General features: G+C 45.0%; 1 protein-coding gene across 2 annotated transcripts in view; it reads left to right on the top strand.

Moving 5' to 3' along the window:
• The window catches only part of LOC146342252 (interferon-induced very large GTPase 1-like), a 50,161-nt gene that overhangs the window by 29,464 nt on the left and 5,735 nt on the right, over nucleotides 1-14,962 (top strand). For both annotated transcript variants that reach the window (XM_084805995.1, XM_084805996.1), the window contains 4 exons: nucleotides 1,051-1,189; nucleotides 2,269-2,331; nucleotides 3,099-3,389; nucleotides 5,074-5,124. In XM_084805995.1, coding sequence (XP_084662121.1) covers nucleotides 1,051-1,189; nucleotides 2,269-2,331; nucleotides 3,099-3,389; nucleotides 5,074-5,124 — 544 coding nt within the window. The remainder of the gene's footprint in view (nucleotides 1-1,050; nucleotides 1,190-2,268; nucleotides 2,332-3,098; nucleotides 3,390-5,073; nucleotides 5,125-14,962) is intronic.

The following is a 14,962-nucleotide window of genomic DNA, read 5'->3' as shown; positions in this document are numbered from 1 at the left end:
CCCAAATAAGGGCAAGTCTCTCAGCTATAAACTACCACTACAGTTTAGTATGTTTAACAAACCAAATGTATACGGATTTCAGAATTCACCTTCTCTTGGTACAGAATTCCTTTTGCCCAGTACATCATGTCATGTGATTTACCAAAACAATTGAAAATTTCAAGTGTGTCAAGGATGGTCTCTAGATAAACGATCTGTCAGATATCAGTGGAGTTAGGCTCAAAGCTGTCAGGTTTTGGGACCCGGGGTTGTGATCTGTTCATCCAGGTGAGCCAAATTCAGTTGCATGACCCAAAATAGGCAGGAGTTGAGTTGCTGGACAGGAAACAAGGACTGGAAGGGCCAGAGGCAGATGCAAATTCAAGCAAAAGTCAAGAACCAGAGCAACGAACAGGGCCCAGAGAGGTCAGAGGCAGGTCAAAGGTCCAAGGGAGCAGAAACTTAGACAGAGTCCTCATACTGGAGAAAAGCTGCTTAGAGACATAGGAGCAAACGCTGAGGCTGGGGCTTTATAGGGATCGGTGGGTGGGGATTGGCCATTAGAGTCAGCTGATGTTCAAATAGGCTGCTAGTCATCTAGATGGAGCTCCAACTTCTGGGCTTGCAGAAGCAACAGTGTGCCAGTGGTACAGGAGGTAAAGCACTGGAGGCTCACTGCTGGGAGTCCCAGTTTGAGATCCAACCTGGTCCCTTACCGTGGCACGGCTTGGGACCTGGGTACCTGAAGGATTGCCTTCTCCTTCAGCGGCAGGATGCCTGACACCTACTCTGATGTGTTTTCAGCACCAGGGCAAGATTTATTTCCACAGGCATATTGACTTTTATCTGTGCTGCTTTATGCTACATTTATCTGCTGGTCTGTTTCTTTTTAAATCATTGTCGTCTTATGATGCATTTCACTTTGTATTGTTTTATTTTGTAAGCTGCCTTGAAAATATTGTTATTGAAGGGCAGCATAAAACCAGCTCTTCAAATAAAGAAATATATGTTCATGGATGCTTCTTTGACTCAGAGTCATCTCCTCTAAATGGCATCCTACTTCTTCACCAGGAACTGGCATTTTCCTACCAGAATCCAGGACAGCTGCAGTCCTTTGTGGAAGTCTATGTTGGAAATTTAGGGAGAGTAGAACTCAGCTTGAAAAAGAAGGAAAACCTTCGCTCTGTCTGGGATGCTTGGCTGGAACCAGGTATATACTCTGGGATGGAGTACTTTTTATGGGTAGGTGAATGCAGCCTTGCAAATTAGATCACAAAAACTACTGCCCCTCTTCCAGTTTACAAAAGCTTTCTTGTTTGGTCACCTGGATGTGAATTTTACTCAGCACAGGTGAGCTGGGATTGCAAGCCTTGATGTAAACCCCATACATATGGACTACACTTAAACACACTGCCTGGCTTCTGGGTTGACTTGGAGATTCCATTTTACATTGCCTAAAGGGAAAATTAGCTCACAAAATATTATTATTATTATTATTATCCCCCACACAAAATAAAACCTGAGTTAGAAAGAACATAAATGTCTGGTTTTGCTTCTCCCTTTTGTTTGGGTGTGGTGGGAGAAGCAGGAAGACACACGCTACTGCCCAGGCATAGCTCAAGTCTTAGATTTCTCCACTATTTCCGGTAAGCAATTGCCTCTTTTACCTTGCAGAAGCGGAAAGGAGTCCTATCTCCGGACAGTGTAATTGTAACTCTTATCCCTGCTATACTCAGCAAGCAGCTGCTGCCCTAGACAAAACGCACATTCATTACCCCAGGAGTCAATAACTGGTACTATTTCCCACACTGTTTCCACATGAGCAAAGAAAGGGAAATTAATTCTATCCTGAGGAGCACTAGGTAAAGAATTATGACAAACCATTGTAGTGCCTGCCCAAACCCATGTAGTTGCAGCAGTATGAAAAAAAGAAATGGCTGCATGCAGAACATATGTTTCAGTAGACAGGCATTTTTTTAATGTGAGATTGCCTCCATGTAAGGTACAAAGTGGCATTTACAGAAGCACCATTTTAGGTTTCAGGTTGGGGAAGAGGATTCACAGAACATAGCTTGGATACATTCAAGATGAATGTACAAATAAAGCAGTGTACTTTAAGAACGTTTGTTGTGATATTTCTAAAATACAGAGGTATTAGATGAAGGTATGTACATATTTTTTCTGGCAACTGATATTTAGAGTACATGATTACCTTTCCCAGAAGGGCCATGGCAGCAGAGTCTTAGGAGAAAAAAGGTTCAACTCATTTTTATTTTGTTTCTGTCCTAGAGGAAGTGCTGCTGATTCAGAAAGAGCACCATACTCCTGTCCCAGAAATTGAAGAAGAAAGAGGTACTGAAAAGCCATCACTGGGACCCTGTTTCTTAGCACAAATCCACTATACTATACAAGAGGGGTAAAATCTCAGAGTCCAACAGTCCTCAATCCTATTCCTTATTCTAATGCATTAGACTATATTCTAGATTTCCAGAACTGGGACTTTGTGTAATTTGTAATAGTGACTTAAGATGTGGAAATTTTAACCAGATTTACCAAAATCCCAGACATTACTAATCAAGATTATAGGAGACGAATAGGATTCCTAAATGGTCTGTCTGATCATAGGAACAGTTGTTACTTCTTCAGTAGGATTTTGAGTTAGTGCAAGTGGGGACAATCCAAGCGGGAACCCCCTGCACACACACCCTGCCCAAATACTTTTATTAAGAAAATTCACTATCTGCCACATTTTCTGGGTAGACATTACACTGCTCATAGGAGCAGATGGCTTGTGCAAGTTGTTTTATTCTGGAAGTTAGCCACCAGTGTATCGCTGAAACCAATACCATAGGATACAAAGTGTGCATGGACACCATGGGCAGCATTGATGCCTCCCTGAAAAACTGTAGTATTACATACCTCACACAAGTCTTTAAGGGTCCACAAGTGGAAAACTGTCATATTCAAACATCTGAGCCAAAAAAAAACCCCTCATAATGCACATGTCATCTGGAGACCCCCTATAGTTTGTCATCCATGAGCAAGGACAGTGGGGGAAGCAACCAAGACCATGTCTTGCCAGCTGCAAGCCACATTTCTTTTTTTCTTTTTTTCATTAGCACCACCTGTCAAAGTGACAAAGACTGTCCATGACCACCTAGTGAACAGCCTAGATGACTTGGGAGATGATGACCTGAAGAAGTTCAAGTGCAAACTCAATGAATTCCCAGTGAAGGAGGGCTTTGAAAATATCCCCAAAGGGCGGCTGCAGAAAGCAGATACCTTGGACCTCAGTGATCTGCTGCTCAGCTTCTACGATGAGGATTATGCTGTGGAATTGACTATCAAGGTGCTGGAAGCCATCAACCTCAAGCGCCAGGCAAACAAGCTCTCTACTTTCACCAGGATTGGTAAGGAAAGGGGCCTTCCAACACCTGGGGTCTGTCTACATGGGACATTTTCTCCAGTGGTGTTGTGGCTTAAAGTCGTTAGGGACTCATGATGTTGTGGCCACTCTGCAGCCACCCTGGAGTTTCCCTGTGGGGAAGCCGCATTTTTGCAGAGTACTTTTGCTCTGTTATTTTTCTTTAATCGGCTCCCCTGAAGTTCAGCTGCTGTGATCCTATCCTTCCTCTTTAAATTCAGTATGATTGGGGCATTCCTAGGGGTGTGTCGTTCACCTGGCCATGCCCTCGGTAACCTAGGTAATTCGAATAATTTTTTTGCCAGTGGAAGTAACTAGCCCCCATGATTGTGTACTTCCCTGATGTTTGTGTTACTTAGCTTCTGTGATATTGTGTGAAATACCTCTCCTATTGTTGTGTGAAGTCATGTCTCTGCTGTTGTGTGAAGTTGCTTCTCTGATGTCGCGTAACGTCACTTCTTTGTGATGCTTGCAGTAAGGGCTTAAGGGCATAAGCCCTTATGCATATAAGGGCTTAATTGCAGTAGCCATGGTCTCAGGATCATGGGACCAGAGAAGCCTGTCATTGTGGGCAGGTAGAAGTGGCCAGAGAAGGAGAAAGGGGGCTTGGAAGCTATAACTCCACGACAGTTTGCTGGAATGGGGCAAAATTGGGGTGGTGGGATGCTCTCATGGGGAGCCTTCAGATGCTGCACTGGATTATTGGGGATTCTGGCTTCTTCATGGAAAAGTGAGCATTTTCCTCCCACACCCATTTTCCCCTATTCTCCTCATTCCTTTGGCATTAAACAAATCCGCATAAGGGCTATATCACAGTAGCAATATACCATTGTCTCAGGATCATTGTGAGCAGGGAGAAGTGGCCAGAGAAGGAGAAAGGGGGGTTGGAGCTAGAACTTCCTGACTGTTTGCTGGAATGGGGCTTATTTGCACTGAGTATGTAGCCTGCCTTTTTAGCACTGTTTCTAGCCTTCAGAATTGTGAATTAGTTACTCCCCATTCATAATAATGTTGTAGTGGGAGAAGCCTGGACAGGGGCGGGACACAAGCTTCCCTTATTGGTTGAATAGCCCCTGCTGGGTTGATGACATTCAGTTTATTCCCCCAACCAAACCCAGAAGTATGTTCCTTTCAAATGCTGCATGACCCGTGAAAAGCAGATTTCTAAGGTTCGGTACACTTAGCTTTTCTTGCTTGATGGACCAAAGATGATTCCATGAAAATCTGGATAATACTCCAACCGCTTCTCATTCCGTTGTTGTGAAGTATTGATGGGTAATCTTGCTTTTAATCTGTCTACAGCACTAAGGGCACAATCCTATGCATGTTTAGACAGAAAAAAGTCCTACAACTCCCAGCATGCCATGTTGGCTGGGGCATGCTGGGAGTTGTAGGACTTTTTTCTGTCTAAACATGCATAGGATTGCACCCTAAGTACATTTTAGGTGCTTTGTAAATTATGAATAAAAGTAATAATAATCCACCAGCATGAATTCTCTTCTTCAGGACATGCTTTATATGTGGTTGTTCACTAGGAACACCATATCGATTTAGCACCAGAGTTTCACTGGAATCACCAGCATCAGAAGCTGAATCTGCTGTGAGGTGCTTGTCCAACTTTGTTATAAAGATCTGTGAACTGTACATTCGTTGTTGTTTTTTCTTTACAGGTTTTGCTGGTAAATGCACCAGACCTTACCAAAGTCTTCCTGCGACAAAAGGTACAACTGTCTTTCCGTTAACCCTCACTTCTTCTGCCCACTCTGCTTCAATGTTTTCAGCATGGTGGCTGGCACAATTCTGCTGGCACACCATCACCGTCACGTTGCTGTGGGAAAGGAACACCTTGGAATTCTCATAACTTCACTGTGCAGAGTGGAGGGCAGGGAAGCTAGATGGGGTTTTGCGGACCATGCACAGACTTTCCATTCCTCAGACTGCAGGGAGGGGCAGAAAATGGATGAGGACTGGATTCAAGAGAAAATTCTGATGCAGAAAAGGAGTGGAAGGAAGAGCCTCTTGCTGGTTCCTGAAATGTTTAGAAATGCATGTCCATGTTCAAATCTGTTCCTGTAATGTTAAATTTGTGGCATGTCTGTTTTAACATTTTTCCTAAGTCTCCAGGACAGTAAGCCTAACTCCCTTGTGGGGTAAAGGAACTCCTGTGAGGGATCCTCATTCTTGGCTTATTTCTGGGTGCCAAAACCCATAGAAACAGGTGTTTTTATCTCCTCAGTCAAGGGAATGCCTTCACCAATACTTACAGCCAAAAATGTGACTGGATGGTTCTGCTCAGTGTGTGAAATTCATCCTTCCCTTTCTACCGCTACTTCTTTGGCCTTGTTGCCCTCTTGGCTCACAGTCTCCCAGCCTCCAGAGCTACCTTGCCTCCTCACTCCATTCCTACCACCCTCTAGTTACATTATATCCGTTCACATACTGAAAAGTAACGGTGCTAAGTGACCAGTGTATATAAGGTATTCATTTCTTTCCTTGCTCCAATGCTTATTTCATTATTCATGGAGCACTTTTAAAGTGCATGCTGCTTTACAAGCTTTACCTCTGGATATATTTGCATTAGTTAATTTTCCCCTGCCTCCCCCACCCGTACATCATCTCAAGCATTTGGCCACTTTATACAGAAATGAGCAGCACAGTGTTTCCTGGATTGTACCACTTCAAGTCCAAGTAAGCACTGAATGTTTCCCCCACAGAAAAAAGCAACCATCTTGCATGTAGACAACTTGCATGTCACGGAGAAGGTCTCCATCGTGTCATCTTCCTGACATGCCAACTTTCTTCCAAGTGAGGTTTTTGTTAGACAGTATTCAAACCTGCAACACCTTCACCCACCTACCCCTCACCCAGTACCAGGTGACAGTACAACCTTTCTTACAAATTCAGTGAAACTAGATTATTGTTTATCCAGAGCTAGGGTGAGAATTCTCCTCAAATCAATGCTTTACGTCCAAGTCATGCAAGGACCTGCTAACTTCTCTCTAATCAAAATCAGTCTCCAACGTTCTCTCATGACAGAGTGATAATGAAACAGAAACCAGGATGGAATTATGTGGATAGAAGTGGGTTTGATTCTTAATGAATGATGTTATGAAGAGCAAGGAGTAGCAGTACTTCCATACTAGCCAGAGTTTCTCCAGAATTGACACAATTTGCTTGCAAAGTATTACACTCTTATGTTTTCCCCATTATCCTCCCATTCCACCCCCACCTCCAAACGTTTGTTTTTGGCAATTTTGGCTTCAAACTGGAACGCAACCCAGAGACTCGCCTTCCACTGTTGTTTTGCTTGTCTTCTATGGAAGAGTGTTCAATGACAAGGCTGGTGATGGTGACTTTCTCCATACTTCTGCTTCCATTTTGCATTATCTGCCTGAATTTTTTGCCCTTAGCTGTCCTGCAAAGTGGCTCCTCCAACCATTCTGCAGTGGCAAGGAATCTTATTATTTGTCTGCAGAAGTACAGTAGAGAGAAAAGGTCATTTTTATTAACTTATTAAAGCACAATTGCAAAATAAGGCACAACATGCCTTTGCTCATATCTTTGTAGGTTAGGAAAAAAATCCCATGGGGTGAGGACTGAGGATATTGCCTACATTTAATGCAGGGGTGTTGAACCTCCTTCAGACCGAGGGCCCAATTCTATTTTGGAAAAGCTTTTGGGGGCCTCATTCCAGTAGTGAGAGGGCCAAAGGCAAAAGGAGCAGGGCCCAAAATACCAGGATATTTAATTTAGGCCATAACTGCCAGTAACTAAGCCTTAGGAGAGGCTTTTCAACATTTTAGAAGGGGGGGAAACTGCACAAAAGCTGGGAAACCACCAAACAGTGGTTGGGGGAATGGGGTAGGGCAAAAGGAAGCAGGGTATGGCAATTTGGGAAACCCTGCTGGCGGGCTGGATTTAGGGGTGGACGAAAGTCCCTTACCTGTCCTCAAAGGACGTTCGCGGTGGGGGGGAGGCGCTTCGCTGCTCCCCCCGCGAAGTTCAGGCCGGGGGGGGAGGCTTCCCGCCTCGGCCTGGCCGAAATTCAGGCCAGGGGGGAGGCTTCCCGCCTCGGCCCGGCCAAAATTCAGGCCAGGGAGGAGGCTTCCCGCCTCGCCCGGCCGCGAACATGAAAGTTAAAAAAAAAAAAAAACGCCCCCTGATAGGCTACGTGACGATTCACGTAGCCTATCACGGCTAGATCTGCAAAGTCAGCCGTGATAGGCTACGTCAATCGTCACGTAGCCTATCACAGGTGACTTAAAAAAAAAAAAAAAAAAGCTCCCCCATAGGGAGCCGCCATTCGCATTCCTTATTTAGTCGCTGTAGTCTACGTAAATGTTTACGTAGACTACGGCGACCAAATAAGGAACGGGAATGGCGGCTCCCTATGGGGGCCGCCATTATCCGTACGCGTTTTTTTTGTTTTTTTTTAAAGTCACCCGTGATAGGCTACGTGACGATTGACGTAGCCTATCACGGCTGACTTTGCAAATCTAGCCATGATAGGCTACGTGAATCGTCACGTAGCCTATCAGGGGGCTTTTTTTTTTTTCTTTGATTGCAATGGCGGCGGTGGCAGCCAGTCGAAAGACCGGCTGCCGCTCCCGCCCCGCTCGAACACCCGCCGAACCGCCGGCCAGACCCGCCACCGGGAGGGACATTCGGTGAAGGTAAGTCCCGTCCCGGGGGGGGGTGCGGGGTGCGGGGGGGGTTCGGAGGATTTCTCCCTGAAACTTGTTCGGGGGGCCGAACACGTTGGCGCTCGGCCCCCCGAAGTTTCGGGGAGAAATTCTCCGCCAACCCTAGCTGGATTGGAATCCCAGACAGGCTAGATTTGGTCCCTGAGCCCGAGGTTCTGCACCCCTGCTGTATAGAGGTAATGAGTGGTCGGGGAAAGGGGGTGGGACCAGGGAAAGGGCTGTGGCCCTCTGGGGATGAGGACATCCTCCTCCAGACCCTCTCCTGTTCTTTGCAACCATTTTAGCAGGGTGGGGGAGGTGTTTCTATCAGGGAAAGTCTGGTATATCTGGGAATGGAGGTATGAAACCTTAGTGTATTTGTGCAATTCTGCTATACTGCAGCACACCTATAGGTTATGTAATGGAACATATAGAAAGGCAGAGAAGGAAAACACTCGGAAGAAAAACATGTGCAGAGGATCCAATCTTAATCCCACAAAGAATCCAGGAGCAGAGACCTCGGTAAAGTGGTGGGTTAAAAGCCTTGCTTAGAAAAACCCTAAGGGTCAAAGTGCAGCTGACAAGACATTATATGCCATGTTTCTCTATTTGCCGAAATTGTGGGTGGAGTCATTCCTTTCTTTTTAATGTGACCTCAGTCCTAGTGCCATCCAACTGAAAAGAGGTGTCAAATAGTTTGACTCCAAAACAATCCATGGAGGAGTGTTAAGTGAAGAAGATATCTTCCAGTCATTGGTACGAGGATAACAGATAAGGCTTATGATATAAACCAAGATCTGGGAAATTAAATCCTCCCTCCCTTATTGGGAACTGCATCCTCTTAAGCAAAAACCAAGGAGGAGAACCATCACCCCTAAATAAGTTTCTCAAAGGCTGCATAGAATTTTTGAAAATACATTTGGGAAATATACAGAGGAATATTATGCAATGCACAAATTACCCATGGTAAGACATTCATCTGAAGTATATTAACTTTGCCTGAAATACCTAAATTAAGTGATGCCCATTTTTCCAAATCCAGAAATATTTTTGCTAGCAATCCACTTAAATTCATTTTAATCCTTTGAAAAATATGCGTAGGCACTTATATTCCAAGATTCATTATGACTTCTGGACATCAGTGGAATTGCCATTTAGTAACTCATTGGGTAACTTAATGGTACCTACTGGCATTAATTTAGATTTTGACCAATTAATACTACAGCCTGAAAGTGTACCAAACATTTCAATTAGACTTATTAATTTTGGCATAGAAGAGTCTAACCTCCTGATAAAAAACAAGTCATCTGCATATAAAGCCGTTTTGTATTCTATGTGCTCTTGCACAAACCCATGAATTTCTCTGCTCTGCCTAGTTGTCCGCACCAAGGGTTCTAGACACAAATCAAATATCAAGGGAGAAAGAGGGAACCCCTGGCTTGTACTGCTCTGTAGACAAAATAATAATAATAATAATAATAATAATAATAATAATAATAATAATAATAATAATAAAAAAAAAACTTGAAAGAATTGAAGGGCAAAGCAGAGCTCCCTGTTACAGAAAAACTTGTCCACCACCTGTACACAGCCTTTATGCCATTTAACCCTATGAAGAGAAAGAAATGCTGCACTTGGAGACCCAGTTGTGGAGAAAGCAAAACCTGTTTCCATGATGCCGCATGGAGGCATGGGCCTTCCTGACAGGGATCTCCTGCAAAGAGATGTTCATTAAGGAAATACTTTAGAGTGATACTTGTTCTAATGTTAAAGTTGCCCAGAATTGATTCCTTTAAAAAACGAAAGAAAAAGACCCAGGCTGTGTTTCCAGCAGTGATTTACTCCAACCTGGCTGCACAGTGAGGTCTTTGTGTTTCCACTTCAGCCCCAGTGCTGCATTTTATCGCTGAAAAACCGCTTCTTCTGAGACTGCTTATAGTCCGACTTTTCCAGGTTACTGCAGCTCCATTACTGAACTGTTTCCACAATTGCACTGGGTCCGATATCATAGTCCTGCCCATGGGGCATGTAGCCCGGCCTTTGTGGCTGTGTCACTCTCAGTGACCCAAACCTTTCCCTCCCTGTTTTCTGGAAGTTTCATTGCAGTTTTGGAGCAGGATGCTGAGGGACCAACTTTTAAAACATCACTGAAAATAAGCACTAGAACTCAGCCCATGACCCCAGTCAGGGGGTGTTTTCTTCCATTGTGCTGAATGAGACTTGCCCTCTTTATGACCACAGAAATGACTGAGAAGCCCCTCAATTGACATGGCACATATCAAAGCCCCTCAATTCTTGATGCAATTAAGCGTGATCTCGAGCCTTCAGTCCATTGCCTTAGGACGTAACTCATTCACATAGCTTCCATATAGAGATCCTGTGCGTTAAATTGGGGGCTGGTTTCAGTCTCTTTCCCACAACTAACCCATTAGTGTCTACTCAGAGGTAATCCCCATTGCAGTGGATGAGGCTGAGATTCCCCCTCAATTGAAATGGCACACATTAAAGCCCAATTGCTTAAATGGGTTTAAGCGACCAAGCGAGGCTGCAATGAATTGCCTTAGGAAAAAAGTACTTCTCAGCTTCATTACAGCTATCCTGTGGGTTACAATGGGGGCTGGATTCTGTCTTCGTGTTTACTGCTCTCTTTCCCACAACAAACCCATTAGTGTGTCCTCAGAAGTAATTCCCATAGTGCTGAATGAGGCTTGCTTTTGAATGCCTACATCAGAATTTACAGAGATTCCCCATCAATTGAAATGGCACACTTCTAAGCCCTATTCCTGAAATGCAATTAAGCGCGATCTCGAGGCTTTGGTCTATTGCCTTAGGACATAACTCCTTCACAGCTTCCATATCGAGATCCTGTGCATTAAAATGGGGGCTGGTTTCACTCTGTTTCCCACAACAAACCTATTACTGTCTCCTCAGAAGTAACTCCCCTTTTCGTCAGTGAGGTCCTCTGGGTTAAAATGGGGGTGAGTTTCCCTCTTTGTGTTCTCCCCCCATCTTTCCCAGCACAAGCATATGTATGTCTACTCAGAAGGAACTCCCATTGTGCTCAATGAGGCTTGCTCCTGAAATGCAGGTGCATCTGGACTTTCAGGGGAAAGGAGAAGCGGGGGGGGGGGAGCCTCTCTTCACAGCAAAGCTGATTCCTTTTTAAAAATCCCATACTCCTCCATTAGCTTCTCCTTTGGTTGTCCTGGAAACACAGCCAAAGAAGCGGGAACAATGAAGCTGTGTGAAGGACAGGGGGAGATGATCCTGGAGGGAGCAGGCAGGCAGAGATGAAAAGATGCACACATAAGCACCCATTTCAGGGGCAACGAGGAAGGTTTAAAGCGAGGGAGGGGGATGCTCCAGATACAGCGCTTTGATTTTTTGCCACTTCATTAATGCACAATTGCGCTTTAAATCCCCATTTCGGGGGCTGTGTTTCCCCCAGCAATTTACTCCAACCTGCCTGCACCGTGGGGTCTCTGTGTTTCCATGATGTCATGGCCATTCAGCCCCAGTGTTGCATTTTATCGCTGAAAACCCGCTTCTTCTGAGGCTGCTTATAGCCCAACTTTTCCCAGTTACGGCAGCTCCATTACTGACCTGTTTCCACAATCTCACTGGGTCCGCTATCATAGTCCTGCCTGTGGGGCGTGTAGCCCGGCCTTTGTGGCTGTGTCACTCTGACTTCAGTGAACCAACCCTTCCCCTCCCTGTTTTCTGGAAGTTTCATTGCAGTTTTGGAGCAGGATGCTGAGGGACCAACTTTTAAAACATCATTGAAAATAAGCACTAGAACTCAGCCCATGACCCCAGTCAATGGGTGTTTTCTCCCATTGTGCTGAATGAGACTTGCCCTCTCAATGACCACAGAAATGACAGAGAAGCCCCTCAATTGACACAGCACAAAATCAAAGCCCTCAATTCTTGAAATGCGATTAAGCGTGATCTCGAGGCTAGGGATGTACAAATCCCTTACCTTGCTTTCCGCTGGGGGTCCGCCGGGGGGGGGGGAGGCGATCCATTCCTCTCCCCCGGAATCTTTCCAGGCTGGCTCTGCTTCGAACCTGTGGAGCCGGCCGCCAGCTCCGCCGGGCTGGAGAAAATTGATACGGCCAGCAGCCATTGCTGTGCCGTATCTCTGTGTGTCAGTCCCCCAGATGCAAATGGCATAGTGGGCACAATTTGCAGCCGTAAAGCTGGTCGATTAGCCTAAATGCAGCCATTTACATTATATTAGCATTTAGGCTAATCGACCAGTTTTACAGCCGCAAATGGCGTCTGCTACGCCATTTGTGTCCCTCTTTTTGGCCGTGATAGGCTACGCAAATATTTGCGTAGCCTATCGCGTGAACAGGGACGGAAACAGCGTCCAGTATGCACAATAAAATTTGCATCTGGAAGCACCCTAATGTCTCATGCAGATATTGACTAGGACTAGATCAGCTTAGCTTTGGACATGAAAATATAGTTATATGACTTTAGGGTTTAGGGGCCCTTACAGCCCAATGTCTCTAATTACAAAGAGATTCAGGATCCCTTCTAGACCTATGGGGCTGTTCACATGATCACTGCAGCCAAGCTGGCAGCCATGCTGATTATTCAACCCTCGCTGGGGAGACTGCCATGATTTGCTGTGTCATCTGAACCCGGGCGGCATGGCTTGTTGGAGGGGGAAACAACCCTCCAATAACTCTACAATAGGCCATGGGTTATCCCCTTCCAACAAGCCATGACACCTGTGTTTGGATGACATAACAAACCACAGCTGGGGCTTGAACAGGCAACCTGATGCATGCAGGCCCAGGGTTCATTGTAACTAAAACAAGCCCCAGTGGGCTGCAGTGATCTTACAAATCAGGTCATAAAGTCTTGATTCTAAGATTTCAGTAAGGGGAGCTATCAGTATATGCCTGCAGGCAGCACCTCTCAAAGACCTCACAATTGACAGCTGATGGCCAGTAAAGTTCAGTTGATGTGTTTTAATGGGAGCTAGGATGGGCCAAGAAGGCATAGGGTGGAGATGATGACCCATTTTTCTTCCACTCCTAGACTATTCTGGAAGGGGGCTTACCTTTCTCTTCCCCCTCTCTAAGGAATATGCTAATTGAGTCTAGGGTGAGAACAACAGAAGCAAGCTAAGCCTGTGTGTGTAACAGTCACACACAATACGTACCATAAGACATACTGATGGCCACCAATCTGGATGGCTTTAAAAGGGGGTTAGACAAATTCATGGAGGAGAAGGCTATCAATGGGTACTAGTCATGATGGCTATATGCTACCTCCAGAATCAGAGGCAGTATGCCTATATACACCCGTTGCTGGGGAACATGGGTGGGAGGGTGCTGTTGCACTCGTGTCCTGCTTGTGGGTTTCCCATTGACAGCTGGTCAGCCACTATGTGAACAGAATGCTGTATGAGATGGACCCTTGGTCTGATCCAGCACGGCTCTTCTTTTGTTCTTATGCTGTGGAACTAGATCTCACAATGCATCCGAGAGTAGATTTCTCTGTGGGAAATCCTATGGCACTGTGGGCTCCCCTAGATAACTCATGGGGAGCAGGGATCCGTTGGAACCATCATCTTACACTCAGCCTGTATCTAGGTGTAATGTTTGAATTGTCATATTATGCTCAGCCTGTGTCTATGTGTAAATAAATCTTGTATGTCAGAAACTCAGTAAGTCCTCAGTGACCTCCTAAGGAAACTGAACTCTGGAACCCCCAAAATCTCCCACCAGGGGGGGCATCTGCGTAACAGTATAACAGGAGCTTTCCTCCCATTTCCTTTGATCCCGCTTAGTTGAATAACTTTTAAAGACTGTCCTTTTTTCTTCTAACTTAAATACCAGTTAATAGGTGTGTCACTTTCCTCAAATTTCGGATGGCTTTTCTCTCCATTCACAACATTCCAGAGAGGCCTCTGTAATAAAGGAACCTTCTTTTAACAATCAGCTTCCATAAAGAGACATTCAGTGATGAGTGTTTTGAATGGAGGAGGCTGTCAGAATCAGGGAGAGAACTGAGAGTTAGCTTAAGGCTGGAAGCATCTTACGGTGCAGGATGCCTCCCTCTCGGGCTTTGATGTAGGGTAGCGGAGCTGCTGCCTGCTGGAGGGCACATCTGGCTTGCCTCCAACCATATTTTACTTGAATATTTGTAAATAAACCAAATACTACAAACACACCACAACCAGTAACTGATGCTCTCTGCTGCAAAAGAAGCCAGACTCAAGACAGCACTGTGCTGCCCATGGGAATTTTCACTGCCAGGCAAGTAGGGAATGTGTAGCAATATGTATATAATCTCCATAACATTTGTACACTTCACCATTTAAAAGTTCATGATGTTTGTTGTAGTGCTGGGCTGTATGTTTTGGAGGGGGGGGGTGCCCCCAAAGATTGTATTAATCTTCAGATGGTAGGCAAATTCTAAGAACTTTCGGGGGGGGGGGTTCCTACCTTTATAAATGCATTGGGCAAGGGTTTGGGTTTTTTATAAGAAAAAGAAGCCTTCAAGTGGTGGATTGGCTTACCCTCAGCAGCCTGGCAGCATTCCTGGAACAGAATGCCCCACAGCAGCAATGGGGCAAGTGGATACAGCATTGGAGCAGAAAAATCAAGCAAAATATAGACAAATATTAATTTGTGTATTTTGACTGTACAACCTGGGTTCCCTAGTTGCCAACTATCTTTTCTTTTTTGTTTTGTTTTTGCATGATATGGACACTTTAGTTGCTGCATGCCTCCTAAGAGATACAAAGCAACTGTACTGAATCCAAATCATGTGGACTTTTATCTTAGATTTGGCAATATAATTAGTGAAGAGTCCATAACTGCAGATCTTATTTTGCTTTAAATGCAGCAAGCCTTAC

This window comes from Heloderma suspectum, chromosome 6 (genome assembly GCF_057233095.1).
Source record: "Heloderma suspectum isolate Gila_16-S chromosome 6, 16-S_ref, whole genome shotgun sequence".
Classification (NCBI taxonomy): Eukaryota; Metazoa; Chordata; class Lepidosauria; order Squamata; family Helodermatidae; genus Heloderma; species Heloderma suspectum.
Note: the sequence above shows the minus strand (reverse complement) of the source record. Positions and strands in the feature narration are given on the sequence as shown.